General features: G+C 38.9%; 1 protein-coding gene and 1 long non-coding RNA gene across 2 annotated transcripts in view; one reads left to right on the top strand and one right to left on the bottom strand.

Annotated features, from left to right (window-relative positions):
- The window catches only part of LOC105475674 (dynein axonemal heavy chain 11), a 373,683-nt gene that overhangs the window by 336,276 nt on the left and 15,333 nt on the right, over nucleotides 1-22,074 (bottom strand). The window contains exons 3-8 of the mRNA XM_071094928.1: nucleotides 20,659-20,855; nucleotides 19,860-20,052; nucleotides 18,496-18,595; nucleotides 15,305-15,516; nucleotides 9,177-9,407; nucleotides 7,551-7,718 (exon numbers count right to left, since the gene is read on the bottom strand). Of these exons, the coding sequence (XP_070951029.1) occupies nucleotides 7,551-7,718; nucleotides 9,177-9,407; nucleotides 15,305-15,516; nucleotides 18,496-18,595; nucleotides 19,860-20,052; nucleotides 20,659-20,855 (1,101 nt within the window). The remainder of the gene's footprint in view (nucleotides 1-7,550; nucleotides 7,719-9,176; nucleotides 9,408-15,304; nucleotides 15,517-18,495; nucleotides 18,596-19,859; nucleotides 20,053-20,658; nucleotides 20,856-22,074) is intronic.
- On the top strand, nucleotides 4,151-7,080 carry LOC105475675 (uncharacterized). Its single transcript, XR_983567.2, has 3 exons — nucleotides 4,151-4,262; nucleotides 6,101-6,211; nucleotides 6,981-7,080. It is a non-coding gene; the product is annotated as an uncharacterized lncRNA (long non-coding RNA).

The following is a 22,074-nucleotide window of genomic DNA, read 5'->3' as shown; positions in this document are numbered from 1 at the left end:
ACTTGTTTCTCAATAAATATGTATTACAGAATAAATGATGTGCTAGTATTATTCAGAAATCATTATAAAAATGTTACTGTATTCTGAAAACTGCATAATTGCCTTTATTAGCATCATGAGAAGCTATTGAAGGGTTGTAATTAGAGAAAAGCCATGGTTTGACTTAGTATCTAAAAGGCACTCAGGCTGCCATGTGGAGAATAAACTAACAAAGCCAAGATGGGGAAGAGGGAGCAGTTTGGAGGCAAGCACAATAATCCAAGTCACAGAAAAGACTTGGAAATACTTTCAAGGCATATCTGAAAGAACTGGATGTTTGTTGTGAGAAAATGAGCAAGATCACAGATGACTCAAAGTTTCTACGTAGCCCATTACATATACCATTTAATGAGTTGGAGAGACAGGCAAGAGTAGGTTTGGGGAGGGATAGGCAGGGGTTTAGATCTGAATGTGATTTTGAGATGTATATGAAATATCTCAGTGGAGACGTTGAGTAGGCAGTTGTGTTTGGCATGTGTTTCTGTGGGTACATAGAAGCCAAGAGTTGAGGCTTGAGAACCTCCACCCAGATTTCAGAGAATGTGTGGAAACACCTGGATGTCTAGGCTGAAGTCAGCTGCAGGAGCACAGCTCTCATGGAGAACCTCTACTAGGGCAGTGTGGGGTTGGAAAAGGGAAATGTGGGGTTGGAGCCCCCACACAGAGTCCCCACTGGGGTACTGCCTAGTGGAGCTATGAGAAGAGCGTCACTGTCCTCCAGATCCCAGAATGGTAGATCCACTGACAGCTTACACCACACACCCGGAAAAGTTGCAGGCACTCGACACCAGCCCATGAAAGCAGTTGTCGGGACTGTATCCTGCAAAGCCACAGGGGTGGAGCTGCCTAAGGCCTTGGAAGCCCACCTCTTGCATCAGCGTGCCCTAGATGTGAGACATACAGTCAAAGGAGATTATTGTGGAGCTTTAAGACATAATGACTGTCTTGCTGGGTTTCAGACTTGCACGGGGCCTGTAGCCCCTTTGTTTTGGTCAATTTCTCCCATTTGGAAGGGGAACATTCACCCAACGCCTGTACCTTCATTGTATCTTGGATAACTAACCTGTTTTTTATTTTACAGGCTCATAGACAGAAGGGACTTACTTTGCCTCAGGTGAGAATCTGGACTGTGGACTTTTGTTTTGATGCTGAAATAAGACTGGGGGACTGTTGAGAAGGGATCATTTTATTTTGCAATATGAAGAAGGGTATGAGATTTGAGAGGGGCCAGGGGTGGACTGATATGGTTTGGATTTGTATCCCTGCCCAAATCTCATGACAAATTGGAAGAAGGGCCTGGTGGGAGGTGACTGGATCATGGAGCATGACTTTCCTCTGTTGTTCTCATGACAGTGAGTTTTCATGAGATTTGATGGTTTAAAAGTATGTGGCACTTCCCCCTTTGCTCTCTCTCTCTAAACACTATGTGAAGAAGGTCCTTGCTTCCCCTTCATCTTCCAACATGATTGTAAGTTTCCTGAGGCCTCCCAGTCATGCTTTCTGTTAAGTCTGTGGAACTGTGAGTCAATTAAACAACTTTCCTTCATAAATTACCCAGTCTCAGGTAGTTCTTTGTAGCAATGTGAAAATGGACTAATACACTACTTTAAAATCTTTTTCAAGTAATTCCAAAATCTCTATTATATTGGCATTGGCATCTAATGATTGTCTTTTTTTCACTCAGTTGAGATCTTCCTGGTTCTTGGTATACTAACTGATATTCTACTGAAATTTCATATTATTATAAGACTCTGACTCTTATTTAAACCTTTTGTTTTTGCTGACTTTCTCTGATACTGCTCCAGCCTCATTATAATAAAGTAGAGACAGTCCAGGTTCTCCACTTGGCATCTATTCATCCCCAAGGGTGGGCAGGGCTCCTTGTTACAGCTGGGCTGGGACTTCCAGTTCCCCATGTGGTCTCTACTGATGCCACAAGTGCAGGTGGCCTTGTTACCACTTGACCTCAGGGTGATAGTCTGGACTCTCCATCAGGTTTGCTCCAACATCAGGCTGGGTGAAGAAGGAAATCCAGGGTTCCCACATGGTCTCCAGACACCATAGAGAATGAAGTTAATTCCTGGCCAGGAGGGATGAAAATCATGGCTTCTTATGTAGTCATCTCTGACACCACCCCAGCAAGGGTGGGAGTTGGAGCATTTTCAGACAGACAGGGTGTAAGTCTAGGTTCCCTATTCACCTTTTCCTGGCAAGGGGAGGGGTGGGGCACAGTTTCTTCTGTGGTGTTTGGCTAGAGTGGAGAGATTATGGTTTGACAGATCTTCTTTTGTGCTAAGTTCTCTCCTTCTTGAGCCTTTGGCTAGGGAGAGATCAGGCTTTTACTGGCCTTTTTTTCTGGTCTGTGCCCACTGGCATTTCCTGGTTGCCAGTGTTTTCAGCTCCAAGTCTGTTACTTCCGGCAACAGGAAAATCCAGGGAACTCATCACGTTGTTGTTTCTTGAGTCCCAATATCCTTAGCCACTCTGCCTTTTTATTTTCACCTTTCAGATTCTTCTTATGTCTGTTTTATATATAATGGCCAGTGGATTTTTTTGTCTTTTTTTTTGGCTCAGATACTGTTATTTCATTTCAGAAATAAGTAACACATATAGACACATTTCTCTTCCTGCCTGCCCAGAAAACCACTACCCCAAAGTAAGTTTCAATCTTTCCCATGTATGTTTTTATACTTTTGTTATAAACATAATATATATACATAAGTGTGCATTGAACACTTTTTCTTTACATTTCCTTGAAATACACTTAAGAATTCTGTCTTTCTTAATTGCTTACAGCACAAAGACCAGGCCTTCACGAGTAAGCTGAAATAGAGCACTGACACTAATATTAGACTAATTTATGCCCACAAAATGCTTTGGCCTAAAATATTCTAAGAAGCAAGGAGAACATCTGTCTTACCTCAAAAGAGCTGTTTATAAGCACCATCTCTCACTTACTTGCTTGATAGGGTCTTGGCTTAAGCCCCAGAAAGGATCAAACACATCATCCATACCCTCTATCAGAGTTTACATCTTTCAAGAGGGTCTTGAGTCAGTATTAATATCTTCTGGGATCTCAGATCTTGGCTTCCTTTTATCTCCTCTCCCCTACAACTCCAAGAACAGTCCCTTAAACCAACTTGGTGCTTCCTTTCTGGGCTTCCTGCAATAGACATTTTCAAGGGCTGTTTGTGGCCGCCAAGCTTGCTGAGGCCTTTCGGGCAGGCAAGGAAGACACATTCTTGGAATATGTATCAATCCTATACAAGATGAATTGCTGTCCTTCTTGGGTAATTACCTTCCCACCAAGCAGCTGTTTGGTCTCCTCAAGGGATAATATCATGTCGGAGCCTCAGAGTTAATCTCCATTGCCAGCAGGTAGGATAATCAGCAGCAACAAGAGCTAGAGGAGTCTTGGTCACAGGTGAACCATGCTATTGTATAATGGCCAGTGTTTTAGTTGCACTTAGTGGGAGGAATAGGGAAAAGTACATCTCCCTCTTTCCAGAAGCAGACGTTTCTAATAAAATTTTAAACAATGATATCTACTAAACAACATTTTAAAATAAATAAGACAAACTTTCGTATACAAAACTGATGGAATGTGCAGTTGTTTTAAGATGAGCAATGCTATTGTAGTGATACAGAATGACTGTCAAAATATAGTAAGTGATAAAAGCAAGGTATAAATGCTATTAATGCAAAAGCAGAAAACGATGTATATGCCAGTGCATGCACCAAATATCTCTGGAACATCATATAAGAAATTTTTAATAGAGATGCCTTTGGGGAGGACAAATGGAAGACTAGGGAAAAGGCTATAGGGTGAGAAAAAGAGGACCAAGTTTTTACAAATGTTACCTTTCCAAAAGAATTACTAAGGAAGGTTGCGAAATAATTCATTTCATCTTGAATAATATGCAGGCAAAACATGGAAATACTGTGTATGACTAATAAAGATGAAATCTGTATAATTAAAATGAGAAAACACTACATAAAGTAATAGCAAAGGAATAGTTCAGTGGGTGACAGCAGAACAATAGACTCGTTCTAGGAAATAGAATACAACCTAGTACAGGTGAACTAAATAACTACTTTTAAAATGTATTTTAGATTCTGATATCATGGTGAGCTAGGCACCTGAATAAAGCTTCCCACTGAAAATCAGCAGAAAAACAGGCACAGCTACCTGGATCTCTCCATCTCCGGGCACGGGTCCTCAGGTGAGTTCCCCCAGATGAACTTATTCCTTTCATTTCAATGAGGACACAACAAGCAAGATAAATACTAACAGGGTGGTGTAGTGAAAAGAATGCAGAGGTTGGGCGTGGTGGCTCATGCCTGTAATCCCAGCACTTTTGGAGGCCGAGGCAGGTGGATCACTTGAGGCCAGGAGTTTAAGACCAGCCTGGCCAACATGGTGAAACCCCATCTCTATTAAAAATACAAAAGTTAGTTGGGCGTGGTAGCACACTCCTGTAATCCCAGCTACTCAGGAGGCTGAGGCAGGAGAATCATTTGAACCTGGGAGGCAGAGGTTGCAATGAGCCGAGATCATGCCACTGCACTCCAACCAGGGTGCAGGGTGACAGAGTGAGACTGTCTCAAAAAAAAAAAAAAAAAAAAAGCAAGCCCGGGTGCAGTGGCTCACGCTTCTAATCTCAGCACTTTGGGAGGCCAAGGCGAGTGGATCATCTGAGGTCAGGAGTTTGAGACCAACCTGGCCAACCTGGCCAATATGGCGAAACCCTGTCTCTACTAAAAGTACAAAAAAATTACCTGGGCATGGTGGTGCGTGCCTGTAATCCCAGCTACTCAGGAGGCTGAGGCAGGAGAATCACTTGAAGCTGGGAGGCGGAGGTTGGAGTGAGCTGAGATCACACCATTGCACTCCAGCCTGGGCGACAGAGTGAGACTCTCTCTTAAAAAAAAAAAAACAAAACAAAAAAGGAAGGAAGGGAGGGAGGGAAAATAAAAGTATGCAGGGATTGTGGTTGAGAGTTCTGGATTCAAACTTCCATTCCACCAACTGGAAACTATAATCTCAGATAATTTAGTGAAACTGTCATTTGCCTAGGGGACCACTCTCTGGGTTATAGTGAGAATTAAGCAGGTATATAATGTGGGAAAACTCTGGCACCATGCCTGGCACCCAGCATTGTTCCGTAAATATTAATTGGCTCTCATTAGCAGAGACTAAGTGGAGACAAGAGGTTACCCTCAACAAGAATAGCGACCATCTTTGCTTAGGTATCTGAGGGATTTCATCAAGAAACACCATAGAATGACAGCAAAATTACTGAGTCTAATATTGCTGGACTAACTGTTCAACATCAATTATGAAAAAAGCAAGTTTCTTCTCATAATTTTCTAGATTTCAAACAGTCCCCTAAGAAGATGTCAAAGAAAATACCTAAAGTAACATTCAGCAATTGAGAAACCCAAAACCATTTTTGTGGGTACACCTGATAAAATCCCCACATTCTGTAAATGGACCACAGCAGCAAACCTTTTGGTACGGCAAAGCTCAAAGCCTGATTAATAGGCTTGAGATTGATAAGAAGACAAATAAACAACAGCATTTCAAACAGCAAATTACCAGCGATCATTTCTTTAATTTACTGGAACATATTTAAACCATGTATATACCAAAGGGTAGAATGGCTGACCCTGACACACTTCCCTGTTACATAAGCACTAGTCTAGTCAGAGGGGATGGAGCAGCAGCAGTAACATGGGGCTGTATGCAATGGGAGGGGAAGGGCAGGGTTTGGGCATGTATTCATATGTACATACAAATACATGCATACACTAGGTTGGAAGTTGTTTGTTGAAATAACGTCTCAAAAATTACCAACTGATTTCATCATGAAGTCAAAGTACAGGGAACTCAGCTAAAAAGCACCAAAATGAACAGTTTATTAAGCAAAAATATACGATAAATGCAGTATTTTAAAGTAACAATGAGAGCCAAGACACGTTTTTTAAAAAAGCAATGGTCGTCTTCAACGTAAGTATGCCAATTAAGTTAACTTTTAGTTAATTCACGTTTTAATTTTAGGGAATTACCAAACTCAAGGAGCTTCTACACTCTAAGGCAAGAATCAGCCAGGAGGATGAAGGGAACTTCAGGGGAAGGTTATGATGTCTCCAACCAGACTGAAGATCAGAGGTAAACACTGCCCACCTTCTCTGCAAAATAGAAGGGGCTTCCAAAATACAAATACCAAGCAGGTATACACCTCAAGAGCAAATGACTTTTCTATTCCTACATGTTTGTGGCTGTGCAGGCCTTAGGCAGAGACAGGAGTAAAATCAGGACCTTTGGCATTGCCAAGGCAGTGACGTCAATCAAACCTGGCCACATTCTCTAATTCTGGCACTCTGAAAACTTGCCAGTTTTTGCAGTTGTAACAAAATCAAGACTCTCTTGCTATTCAAATGTCCCCAAGGATCTTGTGCAGGCTCAGTCTCACACTCCTCCTCCACTAGCTTATTCAGCGGGGCTAACCTAGAGGCTCTCTGAAGAATCCCATTCTGTACATATTTATTGAATGCCTTCCAAGTGCCAGGCATCTTACAAGGCTTTGGGGATGAGCTCACTCAAATTATTCATCACCATGATCCTATATTCCTCATACATTTTCACAAACTGTAGGATGCTGGTTTAGCAAAGAGTCACCCACTAGAGCAGTGTCCTACCATTCACTCCACTTTCCAAAACTGACTACAATTCAGAGGGCTTAAGTTTGCTAACTACATCCTTATAAAGCTATCATACTGTACTCGTACATCAAAGAATCGATTGTTTGGCCAAATATAAACAACAGTGAATAAACTTACGTATAAAATAATAAGAACAAGAGCTAAATCCTCATTCTTTTGGACTTGGGCTTCACTGTTCTTGGCAAACTACTAAAATGAAGCTATTTTTATCCTAGAACTGCAGGGATGCTCACAGGTAGCTCCCTGGCTACTAACATGCTGGAACTGACAGAGCACAGAAGCAGCTTAACTCAGAAAGCTTCCCCCTTTCCTGTGGTTGGAAATACGAAATTATAATCAGCTCTCAAGAATAACAAAAATTGTAAGAAACAACCAACATGCTAATGATACACGTAATGAATGGGGTGAAACCAAGTGTTCAGGTGAAAAAAAAAAATAGCCAGTGATTCAAGAAAAGGCTAAAATAAAGCACGTGAGTTACATGGACATCAGATCAAAATGAGTTAGTGTGGAAAGTTTCTGTTTAGTATACACAAACAAGATACAAATCCAGACTGAGGTCTGCAGTTTTATCAGCCATCATTCTGAACTGAAAACGCAAAAGCTTAAGTTCTGATCCCTGATCTACTAACTAAGTAGCTACAAGACTTCAGCAAGTCATTTAACCTCTTCTGGTCCTAGAGATGTTGGAATGGACGGCTCCTATTATTACTGAGACCAATCTTCCTTTTCAGCTATGAAATTATAGGATCCCATGAAATGAAAATGCAAAGGTACAACATTACCATGTTATTGCAATCAGATGGGTCATAAGTGCTCTGTTTAAAAACTTTATAGAGTTCCATAAATTCTTCATTCATCTCATGAACTTGTCCATTTAAAATTGCTCCTTTGGTACCACCGAATTCCAGTCTTTCCAGCTTTTCAAATTCCAAAGTGCTCACAAATATATCCTTTGTAAAAAAACACAGTAAAGACCTTTCCACTATATTGAGCAGCAAAATATTTTAAAGTTTCAAATCAAGAACATTTTCAAGTGTTCAAAATCAATGAGTCAATGGACACTTACATGACAGAAAATAAATATTAATTATTTAATTAACAAAGTCATTGCTAATTTTTAAAATTACTCTCCCATTTTCATATTTATTAAAAATTAACTCTCACTGGCCAGGTGCAGTGGCTCACGCTTGTAATCCCAGCACTTTGGGAGGCCAAGGCAGGAGGATTGCTTGAGCCCAGGAGTTTGAAACCAACCTGGGCAACAAAGACTCTGTCTCTACGAAACACAAAAAAGTGAACTAGGCATGGTGGCATGCACCTGTAGTCCTAGCTACTTGAGAAGCTGAGGCGGGAGGATCACTTGAACCAAGAGGTCAAGGCTGCAGTGAGCTGTGTTCACACCACTGCACTTAAGCCTGGGTGACAGTATGAGACCCTGTCTCTATAAACAAAAAAAAAGAATCTCTCAGTGTAAGTAACCTCTAATTCACCATAGCTAGACATATAACTCCCCCAGTTTTATATCCTCCTAAATGTAAGTCAGATCCCCAGGTAGTATCCAAAACTCCTGTTTTCATCACCCCATACTTTGCTGTGAGTCAGCTGTTTTACTGAAAATGAGCCCAGGAAACTGTTAAGGAAGGGATATGTAAGCTGCCCTTCATTAGGTATTTCACATTCAGAGACAGAAGAGGCATTCAGACTCATTTAAGTGATTATGAGAATTCTCAAGACATAAAGCTCTAATTTTGAATGAAATAAAACAAATCTTATATCAATGACAATGTCCAAAATTCTTACAGCTTTACAAAGAAAATAAGGCAATGTCATCAATTTAAACTTTTTTTTAAAAAAATCTAAGCCAATAGGCACCATACAAGTGTAAGAGTTTGTGTGTTGTATGTGTTTAATTTACAGAGCACGTATTTCCATGTTTTATTTTTATCAGCAGTTTTAATATTTTTATAGTATAGCATATATTCATATACTAAAAAATAGTGTGATAATTTAAATTATCCAATGGGTTTTAGGGTATGAAATAGCAATTTTAAGGATTAAATATATAAAAGGAAAAGTGGATTTATTTACAGAGGATTAGTTTACTGCTTCCTGATTTACAACACTCTTCCAGATTAGTAAATTCTAACAGTCACTGATATATAAAGAGATTTACTTATACTCAGTGTAATAACAGAATCAAAAATGAACTTTTAAAAAATCAAAATGAAAGATTTAAAAATTGCCCTTGTATCATCATAGCATTGGCCTGCTGAGCTCCTTATTGAGAATCACTGGGAAAGGAGGCCTCCACCTATGATGTAAAGTAAACCATTCCATGAATCATGTGAAAAGCTACGGCCTTTTTGAACCCACCTTCAACATGAATAAGTGCAAGAAAAAAAGATTACCTCTATTTTTATCAAACGATCAAGAAACTTGTCAAATCTGCAAAACACCAGATGAGACTGGAAATCCCATGGTCTCAGCTTACTTCCCATAAAATAGCTTGCCAATTTTTTTCTATAGTTGAAAAAGCAGTTTCTGAAAGTCTTTAAGATGTTAACAGCCACCTGCACCTTTTCCAGTGACTCCTCTATTTCTCCCTTCAAAAGGTCCTCAGGTGAAAGGAAAGCTGTTGCCTAGGATTTAATGAAAGGGAACAATGATCAAAACTGTGTTTAATAATTCTTCCCTGTAACTGTCTTTGTTTCGAAGAATCATTTTTAAATGCCAGTATCTAAAGGTGGGCCAGCAATGCTGAAAGAAAGCAAGCACAAATTCTAGAAATTCAGCTACTTGGACTTCGATTACATACTTGTATAAGTTAGAATTTTATACAGGAGACCCTACTATTTCTGGATTTTTACATTCTAGCAAATGACTAAATTGTTGCTAAGCCTCATTATATGACAACTGTCATGTAATTTGCATGAGTGTGCCTGCCAGCAAATATTCTGAACAATCATTTTCTCATATAAAGAATATATAAGCCAGACAAGGAAATCTATCAGAACATGAATTTTTAAAGTACACTCACTTTATCTGGTAGTTCAGGGCCACTTGCAAAGGGAAAGACCTGATTAGGAGTGTGTAACAGTGGAAATTCTTTCAAGTTAGCAAACTTCTCTTCTGGGGGCTTAAGTAACATTACAGGACATACAGTCTAGCTGACATGTCCCACATGAACTAGTTTTGAATAGAGGAAAAGAAAGGAAGAGAAGAGAAGGGTAAAAGAGAAAGAAAAGACTAGAAGATCCATGTGGCACTGGTCAAATTCTCATGGGACCAACCAACACTCCCAACTTCTTCTCTCTTCATATTTGATACCCACATTCAGAATTCCCCTCTTCAAGGACCAAGAACCTGTGCATTCTGAAGGTTCTTTTGTATGCTACCTCTTCCTGATGCATCTTAACCTCATATGAATTATAGGTTTAATTTGTGTGCCTTCAATTTTGTAGTTGCTTAGAAAGTTGTTCAAGATGTCAATGGATAATGTAATGAAAGCCCTGAGTTCAAAATAGCAGAGGGAAGCACTTCTTCCTTAAATGTAGGCATATGACCTTCCATTTCCCATTAATGAAAACAGTTTTACAGGCAATATAGGCTCTGTGCCATGAATTTGTAAGGCAATAAGAAAATCATTCATTTAGTGTCTAAAACCCCTACTGATTAGACTCCTTCCCAATCTATGCTTTTATTTCCCAATCACGTTAGATAGAAAATTAACCTCAACATGAGGGCTGCTATAATAGCAAGTCATTCAGGACAGTGAAGAGAACCACCAGGAATCCCTTAGCAATGTGAATTTTAAAAGAGTTTACACTTTGATATGGTATATGGTGTATTCCATATACCTTTATCTCTATGTATTCTTTATAGTAAATGTATCTTTTTAGGATGCTGAAAAATCTATGGCAAACGACTCCATCTTTTGCTTGAGTGGCCCCTTCTGCTTTAGCAGCCCCCTGTTACCTAATTACTTGTGTTTAAAGTAACGTCCCTAGGACAATCCATGCTTAATGTTTATTCATGTGCTTCCTGGCTGGCCCTCACACAGATGAGACAATCATAGACAAGGAACCTCCTGTTCATACAGACCACTGTTGAGTAAGGCCTCCTAAGACAGGTTATAGTACTTAATGTCCTAAATGAAAACACCCAGTCTGTCTCCTTGCATGGGGAGGCAGAATGTGTGAGGGAAAAAGCAAGACCTGAGGCAGGGGCTGGCTGTGATCCTTCTAGGGGCCATGAACTACTTTTGTGATACTAGTTAAGTTGTCTCAGAGGATCTGTTTCCTTAGCTGCAAAATGAGGGAAATGAATTAGGTGAATCTCAAAATCCCTTTTAGCTCATAAACTCTAAATTCTTTTCGACTTCTCACAGTACCCGCTCTGGAGCATGCCTAACCACAGCAGCTCTATCATCGCGTACTTAATGGTGCCAGCACAAACAAGCTAAAAGCCACCAGGATTTAGGATGAACTGGTCCCACTTCAGAGGACTTATAAACTAAAATACTGTTAACCAACTTATTTATCGATAAGCTGATCGATTAACCAATTTACCAATGATATTGTTAGTTTGAGGCTTGTCTCTCTGCTGCTGCTTCTCTATTCTTTTGCATGTGTTTTTACGGACTGTTGTTTTAGCTCAATCCTGACAGCTCTACTCCACTACTCAGACTTAAACTCTTCCTCACCTAGGATCTTGTAGGTGACAATGTCTACAACAGATACACCAAGCCATGGAATAGACAAGGCAGTGGCTAGAGTGGTAATGACACACAAGGACCAGGGAGTAGAGTCAGGTTACCAGAGAAGAAAGGCAAGGCATTAAGACCCCATTAGCAAAGCCTGTCTAGCATGCAAGGTGAACAGGTGATGCCTTTTATGTGTCTAGCCTAAATAATGATGTTAGTGGTCACCACTAGAAAACAAGAGAAAAGAAATACGTTTGTTTTTAAAGTAACAAAGGGTTTCTGACTCTGACTGGCATTCCAGTCATAGGGTCAGGCATATAATGAAACTGAGTAAAGTAGATCAGAAACGACTGAACAGAGAAGGTCATGGTCATCTAGAAAGCACCTGTTTCACCTAAAGCAGCATTTGAAGCTGTAGTCACTGGCTGCGCCTATGGGGATGGCGCAAGCACTGAGTTTTCACTGGAGGCTGAAATGCTGGCATTTAAATGAGATTTAAGTATTAACAACAATTTTTAAATTAAAAAATATTATACAAAATAAAAACACTGCATTGATCTTTGGGCCAAATGTGCTGATAGCATGTCAGCTTATGACCTCTAATATGTAACATAGGAAGGGTTTGAATTTTCACAAAAACTTGATCAATAAATTCGTGAATGCAAAGAACATGTAGGTGACAAGAGGAAATACAATTATAGAAAACATAAAATGTGTAATCACACATATCATGCAAGGTACAAATTTAAAAACATGTTACCACTAGAACACAATAAATGACCCCCAATTTTCTGAAAGATGGCAATGCTCCAAGTTGACAGGTCATAGTGAAACCTTTTACACGTTGATAATAGCAACGTAATTGATATAACCTTTTAGAAAATAATTTTTAAGTATTAAATATTGCCGAAGAGCCATGAAAAGATTGTACCTTTTGACCAACATCAGGAATTTATAGTAAGCCAATTATTCCAGTCAAAAGAGGGGATCTTTGTATAGTTTTCTGCATGTTTGTTATAATCAAGGAAGCTGGAAGCAACTATACAGCAATAACAAAATCTTTCAAGAAGTTAGTACAAAATTGTACATATGATAAAATGTATAAATGCTTAATAGAGTGATAAAACTGCAGAACTATTTCCATTGTTCCAACACTATGCAATGAGAATGTTTTACAATTATCATTAGCATACCATGTATTAGGTCACATTCAGACATAAAAAAACTTATTTTAAAATATGGAGCATGGTACAATGGGTGAGAACTCTTATTGACTTGCTGGGTTGGAAAGTTACTTATCTTCTTAGGCTTCAGGGTTTTTTTCATTATAAAATGAAGCTACTAATAATACCTATGTCATAGTGTTGCTTAACTTTTGAATTTTTGTAAAGGGCTTGGAAAAGCTCCTGAATAAGTATGATATAGTGTTTGTTAAATAACTATATAAAAGTAGTAAAATTGGTGGCTGGTGGCTAGTGCTTCAGGGAACCAGCTATAGATACTGGCTAATTGTTAACTTTTGACTCCTAACATGTTGGGCATATTTACCACAAAGTCTGAAATCTGCTGTTCATAGAATCAAAGGAATCAGGTCAATGAAACCTTTGGATAGAAGCCAGAACTAAGGAACAAGAGAAGCCACATTATTTTATCAGGAACTTGGCAGAATCTGGCTGTTGACACAGAGTAGAAGTCAGAGATGAGAAGTTTACAGGCTTACAGGTAACCAGGACTTACAATAAGTCACCTGTGCTAACAAATAATCCCCTCTGTGATTTATACATTAACAAGGATTTGCAATGAAACAGTTTCAATTATTCTCAAAATGAGAAATAGGTCCCTAAAAAGGGGTTTGGGAGAAGTGGTGGTTATAGTTTTTGACCCTGCAACAGTGATTGTGGTGTTTTACATAGACACCCAAGCCATTAGGGTCCAGGGAGCCTGTTTAACAAAAGGGCAAAACTGAGTTTGCCCAATAGAGTAATAGAAATTGAACAAAACCAGAGGAGATGATGATAAAATATCGACCTGTTGTTATCTCCTACCAACAGCTGCAACTAGCCTGTAAGTCAACAGTTTGTCAAAAGAACAAAAGGCAACTAACATTTACTGAAACTCGATTAAACACCAAGCAATGCTGGGGATTTCACTTAGGTTATCTTTTAATCCTCGCAATAGCCATGGACTAGGCATTATCCCCACCGACAGATGTGGAAACTGAGGAGTAATTTAACTTCCCTTAAGTGGGTCAATTAGATTCGAATCCAGGTTGGTCTGGGTCCAAAGCCTTTCCCACACACCACTCCATCTTTTCAGAATCAGAGAGAGAAAGAGATGAAAAACACTAACAATGCAACCTCATACTCCAGAAACTCTAAGCTGCAAGTCTGCAGACCTGTTCTCTGGTCTGGCTTTCCTCCTTTCTTAGGGAAATTGAGCAAATGACACCATTTTTCCAGTGTTGGTTAATTCATTTGAAAATATCTGAACTGCGTCCCTTCAAATTGACATGTTGAAAGCCTAACTCCCAATGTGACTGTATCTGGATATAGGGTCTTTAGGAGGTAACTGTGATTAAATGAGGTTATAAAGATGGGAACTGAATCCGATAGGACTGTGGTCTTACAAGAAGAAAATGGCCGGCCGGGCGCAGTGGCTCACGCCTGTAATCCCAGCACTTTGGGAGGCTGAGGTGGGCGGATCACGAGATCAGAAGATCCGAGACCATCCTGGCTGACACACTGAAACCCCGTCTCTACTAAAAATACAAAAAAATTAGCCGGGCGAGGTGGCGGGCGCCTGTAGTCCCGGCTACTCTGGAGGCTGAGGCAGGAGAATGGCGTGAACCCCGGAGGCGAAGCCTGCAGTGAACTGAGATCCGGCCACTGCACTCCAGCCTGGGTGACAGAGCAGGACTCCGTCTCAAAAAAAAAATAAATAATAAAATTAAAAATAAATAAAAAAGAGGAAGATGGCCAGGTGAGGACACAGTGAGAAGGCAGCCAGTCATCAGCAAGCCAGGAAGAGGGCCCTCACCAGAACCTGAGCACGCTGGCACTCTCATCTCAGACTTTCAGCCTCTAGAAATACGAGAAAAAATAAATTTCTGACGTTTAACCTACCCAGTCCATAGTACTTTGCTATGGAAGCCTGAGTAGACTAAGACACACCTCCAAATAAGAACCACTGGATTATGTAGCATCCAAGTATCTTTTAGCTCTCAAATTACGTAATACCCTCTGGTACTGTGAGCATGGAAGAATCCACATTCACAGAGACAGGATGAGGACACAGAGGGAGCTGGTCCTTTATTTATTTATTTATTTATTTTTTAACATTTCGCAGGTTGAGTAAGAAATAGAGAAGCAATTACAAAAGAGATTTTAAAAGACTAACAATGAATCAGAAGTTTTTCAATACAATTCTACTACTATATTTTTAGGATTTTCTTTTTGCCAGATGCTCTTAACTTACCACACTTTCCAAAAGGCTTTTATCAGTCAGTGTTTCTGTGAAAACGAAAGGAAGGCTACAAAGAACGTACTACACATCTGTCTTTTACTGGAAGCTGCCTTAAAGCCTTTTGAAGAAAGGTACAGATATTAAACAAACAAAACCCACCAACAACTTGTCCTTTATGTCTGACTTATTTTCATAGCTTTCTGCCATTTAGGATTAAAAGGTTACTTGGCCTTTGTTACCATAAATGTCCTTTCTCAAAAAAGAAAAAGAAAGATGGTGTTCTTACTGTATACTAGATTATTCTTCACTAGTCTAGTAAAACCTACCTCACAGCAACAATTCTTATTGTTCCTGTTTTTTGATGCTTCATACCTGGTTAATGAAGAGATTACAAAACTCTTGCAATAAAACTATAACCCGAGCAGGGGTGTTATAAAACTTGGAATGACTCCAGATCAGACAGATGGTATGAAATAATGGAGCGATTAATATGCGGGTCTGTGGGAATTCCGTCTCCTGGAGACATTGGATGTGTCTCCTCAGAGGTCTCAGGTAAAGTTCCACATCTTGGGCTTCGAGAAGGGCTGAAAGCAAAGAACCATCATTAACGTGATTCCGGTGTACTATTATTTTTTTCTAAATTCACTTTACATGTAAAAGAGAGCCACGTAAAACAACATGGCCACACTTAAATGTTGTCATAGTTCCCTTTGTATTACTTATCCTACAATCTACACATGAGCAATGTGGAAGACTTTAGACACTGGCCATCTGTAACTCAGTCATTTGGGAGAGCACTGATCTAGTTACCCACATAGCATAAATAAATTGTGATGGAAAAAACAAGGGGAAAATACCCCTGGAGTCTAAAGAAATTTACTCAACCCTGTGGAAACTGTGGGAATAAAACCTCTCTGCAATGTTGTCACTTCATGGCTTGGATTACAAACTTCATCACTAGAATGTTAATTCCTTCTAAGAACTTGGTATAAGCACAATTGAATTGTTTACTCTCTCATTCCGGTTTCCTATGACAGTAACTCATGTAATGACTGAGAAAAATTATATCATTAATAAAGGTTTAAAATTGTTAAGAACAGTGATGAAAGTACTTTGAAACTCGACAGAGGTGAGGTTGTACTACAACATGAATGTACTAAAACTTGAATGAATTATACACTTTAAAATTGTTAATTTATGTTATGTGAATTTTATTTCAATAAAACAAATGTTAAGCATGGTAAATATTTTTTTTCACATGCTATAAGAGGGCCAGGTGCAGTGGTCCAGGCTTGTAATCCCAGCACTTTGGAAGGATTAGTTGAGTCCAGGAGTTCGAAACCAGCCTGGGCAACATAGCAAGACTTCATCTCTACAAAAAACTTAAAAATTAGCTGCGCATGGTGGCAGCTGCCTGTGGTCCCAGCTCCTCAGGAGGCTGAGGTGGAAGGATCACTTGAGCCTGGGAGGTCGAGGCTGCAGTGAGCCATAATCATACCACTGCACTCCAGCCTGGGCAACAGAGCAAGACCCTGTCTCCAAAAAAGAAAAGGGAAGAAAAAAATCAAACCAAAGAATGCTATAGATATGAAGAAACATTTAAATATTTAACTCTCATTAATGACTGCTTAATCGAATCCAAAGTTTTCTCTTGCTTAGCACTGGTCCTTTTAATATACCCTAAGTGGATTTCCATGATATTCCATTTTGCTCCCAAGGCTACAAATACCCCTGATGAACTGAGAACAAATTTTATTATCAAAGTATGGAACAAGGTCAAGTAAATTCTAGTTTTTGGTGTTAACCCAAAAGACTTGTGTCAAGAACAAAGAAACCCTGCTGAATTTTGTCACCAGGAGTCAAGGACGCACCCAGCCACTTGATGTGTAAACAGTTAATTTGTCTATGTAACAATAAAGCCTGAGAATAAAAAGAATGTTCAGGAATTATTTTCTTTTCAAGATGTACTCATGTTTCAAAATTAGTATTTTTATCAATGTTTATGTCAACATTAAATAACTGTATCTAGTAGGTAAGTGCCCTGAAATACTAAGTATCCTTAAAATGTGATCAGCATGTCTGGTGACTCCACAATGCCTGAACTATGTCTTTGAGAAGAGCTTTCTTCCTCCAGCTTGACCATCGGTTTGGGCCACTTGTTCTATTGAGAAGTGTTTTATTTCTGTATCTCCAGGCCACACGCACATAAGGCTCAGAGGACCCCGGGATTCATTCCTGCAGAAGCTGCATCCAGAGAAAATTTTCATCCTATGCTAACACAGAAAAAAAAAAATGCCAACAGCTTCTATGTATTGAAGCATACTTACTACATGCCCAGTACCTCGTACAGTGTATAATATGCTATCCCTAACCCAGTGGTTCTCCACCAGGAGAAATCTTGCCCCCAGGGGACATTTGGCCATGTCTGGAGACATTTATGATCACCACAACAGGGATGGCGCCAGCAGGTAAAGGCCAGAGATACTGCTAAATATCCTACAATATGTAAGATGGCCCCCCGACAACAAAAAATTATTTAACCCAAAATGTTGATTGTGACAAGATTGAGAAATACTAAATCCACATAGCAATTCTTCAAGGAAGGTGTTAATAGGCCAATACAAACCAGAGGCTTAGCAAATTTAAAATGCTCAGTAAGTGGGGTTGGGACAGGAATTCAGATCTTACAGAGCCCCTGCTGTATATATTCCTCCTTATCTTATGCCCTCTTTTAAACTGAATTCATGCAGAAAACCCTAAAGATGTATTAAAACATATTTGAAGTGAATTTTCAGTATTTCCTAACTTTCCAAATGTCATATGGGAAAAATAAACTTTTTAGTATTAGAGACAAAAGTTACTTGTCCATATTACCTCCAATTTTATTATTTAAAACCTCAGCATCATGTATATCCGTAAGTAAATGCTTATCCATGTGCAAAGAAACATGAACAGAAATCAAGGAACTGAGCAGGATTGTCATCTTTGGATGGGGCTGAAACTAGATAGTGGACGGGCAAGGACGGTGAGAAGACTGTCAACTGGATATCATTTTATGATTCCTGGTTTGTAATAAGATGCATGCATTGTCTATTCAAAATTCAACAAGCCCTCCACTCTGTACATTTCATCTTCACCAAAACTTCAATGATGGCTTTGAGTGTTTGCAAGCTAAATAACTGGTGGATATCAAACACACTCAGAGAACTGAACTGGTGAATAACTAGACTCATCATAGCCCAATCTGTTGGCTGGAAAACCTCTATCCGGAGTTTTTTTTCCTCTGCTCAATACTGAAGGCCTCACTCCTCCACAAACAGTCTAATTAAAATTTCAATCTGGAGCCACTTTGGCAGGTATCTACTACATACCAGATAAACTAAAAGTAGTTTAGTATGGGTGGAGAATAAAGTACAAAGGGTGAGATGAATTTATCATCAGAAGAGCCAAGAGCAATCACTCCCCGAACATGGTGGAAGGGTAAATGTCAAGGCCAAGCAGGCAAGGGCTGGATCATGAGCAGATGGTGATACTGATGCCAGGCTGAGGAACAAGAGTCTTACCATTTTCTACAGCCAGAAAAATGTCCTTCAGAGTAGGAAAATAGCTGCTTTGTTTAGCTGTCAGGATCTTAACCATTTTGAGGACAATAGGTGCCTGAAGCTAAGTTAAAGGGAAAAAAAAAACTTTAATAAATATAAACTCGATTACTAAATAATGCATTCTGTAATAAAATATTTAAATTCTATTTCATTCACAAGTGATTCAGTATTTAATACTCAAAGTGAGATCTGGTTTCAAGTTGAAAATAATTTTCAAAATACATTGTTTTCTTAGCCTTGTATTTTATTTTGCATTTAAGTTTTTAAATTTGGATATAATTATATGTGATAGTTTTAATTGAGTGTCAACTTGATTGCATTGAAGGATGCAAAGTATTGTTCCTGGGTGTGTCTGTGAGGGTGTTGCCAAAGGAGATTAACATTTTGAGTCAATGGACTGGGAGAGGCAGACCCACCCTCAATCTGGGTGGGCACCATCTAATCAGCTGCCAGAGCAGCAAGAATAGATAGAGCAGGCAGGCAGAAGATGGAAAAGCATAACTGCTGAGTCTTCTGGCCTTCATCTTTCTCCCATGCTGGATGCTTCCTGCCCTCAAAGATCAGAATCCAAGTTCTTCAGCTTTTGGACTCTTGGACTTACACCAGTGGTTTGCCAGGGGCTCTTGGGCCTTTGGCGACCGACTGAAGGCTGCACTGTGAGCTTCCCTACTTTTGAGGTTTTGGGACTCAGACTGATTCACCACTGGCTTCCTTGCTCCTCAACTTACAGGCGGCCTATTGTAGAAGTTTACCTTGTGATCCTTTTGAGTCAATTCTCCTTAATAAACTCCCTTTCCTATATACATATATGCTATAGTTGTATCCTTCTAGAGAACCTAATACATTATATATGTAAAATATTAATTTTGCCATATGAAATTTGTTTCAGAAAATCTCCAAAAGCCATGTGAATGGATGTCTTAACTTTTAGAACCTTAAGTAAGTAATTTGTATGGCAAGCACCCAGCAGAGGAACCGAAGTTAGTCCTTCAAAGCTGTGTCTCTCTACCAAGCAAGACCTCACTCCTTCCCAAATCAATTAGGTTGACTAATTACATTTTCCAGTCTTCAACATTTCCCTGGGGAAGTACTGCTCTTCCAGGGTATCACAATATTTCCAATCATCTCAAATGCTGTCAAAATATTCTCATAAAGGCAAAGTTACTTTAATGTCAAAAGTGCACACCATACATACAGAACTCTGGATTAAGAAAAGAGGGCAGACCAGTAAATTATACAGTGTGTTAAACCTTTAAAACTATTGGTCATTGCTGCTCAGGAGACTTTGCTAATTTAATTTACAATTTCTAGGGCTATCTACTTACTTGATCATAAATGCATGACAGATTTTCTCTCCTCATCATCCAGAAATCTAGCTCTGCTTGAGGAGACAAGTGAAGACCATTCAACAAAGGCTGCACTGAATCTCTTTCTATAATTTCTTGGATTTGATGTGACCATTCAATAATCACAGATTCAATTGCATGAAGTATTATCCTTTCATTTGACTGTGGTGGCCTACAAACATTAAAATAAAATAATTCAAAGATGAATCATTTTATCCAAAGACACAGATTTTAAAAGTTATTTTAGGCATCCATAAACTAGTTTCCTAAAAATAAATTCTTCAAAATCCATTATGTTTATGTTCTTGAGTTGTGGGGTTATGTTATTCTGTCATTGACATGTCTCCAACCTCAAAAAACACAAAGAATTATATCCCCAAAACCCATTTTACTAAAGGAATACTGCTATTGGCATGGCAATTACTATAGTTTGCTTTTTGTATAATTTGCTTTTTAAAAGCATACTTTGAAAGGAAATAATACACATGGTGTTTCTGCACTTATTTTAAAAATATGATGTAGTTGTAATTCTCTATTTGCTAATGAATTTGCTAGGGGTGTGATATTAAATGGGTATGCTGACTTTCCATTTTATTTTATTATTTGATTTTATTTGTAGAGATGAAATCTCACTATATTGCCCAGACTAGTCTTGAACTCTTGGTCTCAAGCAACCCTCCCATCTCGGCCTCCAAACTGCTTGGGATTACAGTCATGAGCCACCATGCTGGCCTGGCTCTCCATTTTAATATCCTGTATATACTGTACTGTTACGTACTTGTTCTCTGAATAATTCTGATCCAGATCAATCTTTCCTGCAACAGTGGGAATTGGTAGAAGAGTTCTTCTAGACATTTTGCCCCTAAAAATATACATCTTATTTTTCATGACTTCTATGTGATATTCCATATCTTGTGAAGTAAAACAGGACCAGGACTTATGGTTGTTCTTATTAGAAAGAACTGGCACTAAAATCTAGAGAAAGAGAAACATTGTTAAAAGCAGTCATATTAATTTACAGAAAATGTGTTCCTTCAAAGATTTTCTTGTCATACAAAATTGGCAACAAGACCGCCCAATTTCATAAATATCATCCAATAATATGAAATCTACAAAGAGAGGACAAAGTCAATGACCCATTTAGACTTAATCAATTAGACATAAATTCTGTCAAAGTGGAATTAGCATACTGCCTGTTCATTCACTTACCCATTTATCAAACATTTGTGGAGGTTCCCAATAACTCAAACACTACATGAAATAAGCAGCCATGTCAAGTAAGTAAACTGCCCTCATAATGCAAACTGAGCACACTGGCAGGCACATTAATGAAAACAATCTTTCTGAATCATATGGAAGCTAGAAGTAAATTAATCTTCTCAAGCCCTGGGTGGCATCCCAGAGGATTAAAGTTTGGATAGTCAGAAACATGTTTATTCAGCCTCATGGACCTTATTCAGAACTTCTTCCACCATGAAATGGGACACATCAATGAAACTATGTGAAAACTCTCAAAAAGTATATTTTCCATTTCCAGAGTCTGGAATATATTATGTAATCAATAAGAGAATGCTGCATTAATGAAGTTGGTCTCTTCTTGCTTTCCCTTGAAGTATCTATTCATTTTAAACTTTTTTTCATTTTTCTTATATATAATCTATATGTAACCTGACCAATTTATAAACATTTTACTATAAAATTTGAATTAGCCAAAATGCTCAGAAAATGTTTATTCTACCTTTTTAGAGTTTAGTTTGATACAATCTTCTAGTTAACTAAAAACAAGCTGAAAATTCACTTTCATTTTTGAATGGTGTTGAAACAAATGTCTCCAAATGTTATTATTATTATCTTTTCCTACTTAGCACCCATTACCTGTCAAGCTAGTAATACAGAAATTAGTACAAAATAGTCCCCGCCCTCAGTGAGCTCAGTAGGTGAGATCCTGGAACTGTGACGCTCAAGATAAGACGTGCCATGATTATATAGAATGAGACCACCACTTCTCCTGTTGTCCTTCCCAGCTTTTCCCCATCTCCCCTTTTCCCTAGTTTATAAGACAGGAGAAGGGGGAGAAAGCAAAAAGTTGGAAAGAAACAGAAGATAAATAGCTAGACGACCTTGGCGCCACCACCTGGCCCTGGTCGTTAAAATAATATTAACCCCTGACCAAAACTACTAGTGTTATCTGTAA

This window comes from Macaca nemestrina, chromosome 4 (assembly GCF_043159975.1).
Source record: "Macaca nemestrina isolate mMacNem1 chromosome 4, mMacNem.hap1, whole genome shotgun sequence".
NCBI lineage: Eukaryota > Metazoa > Chordata > Mammalia > Primates > Cercopithecidae > Macaca > Macaca nemestrina.
This window is presented reverse-complemented; position numbering and strand designations above follow the sequence as displayed.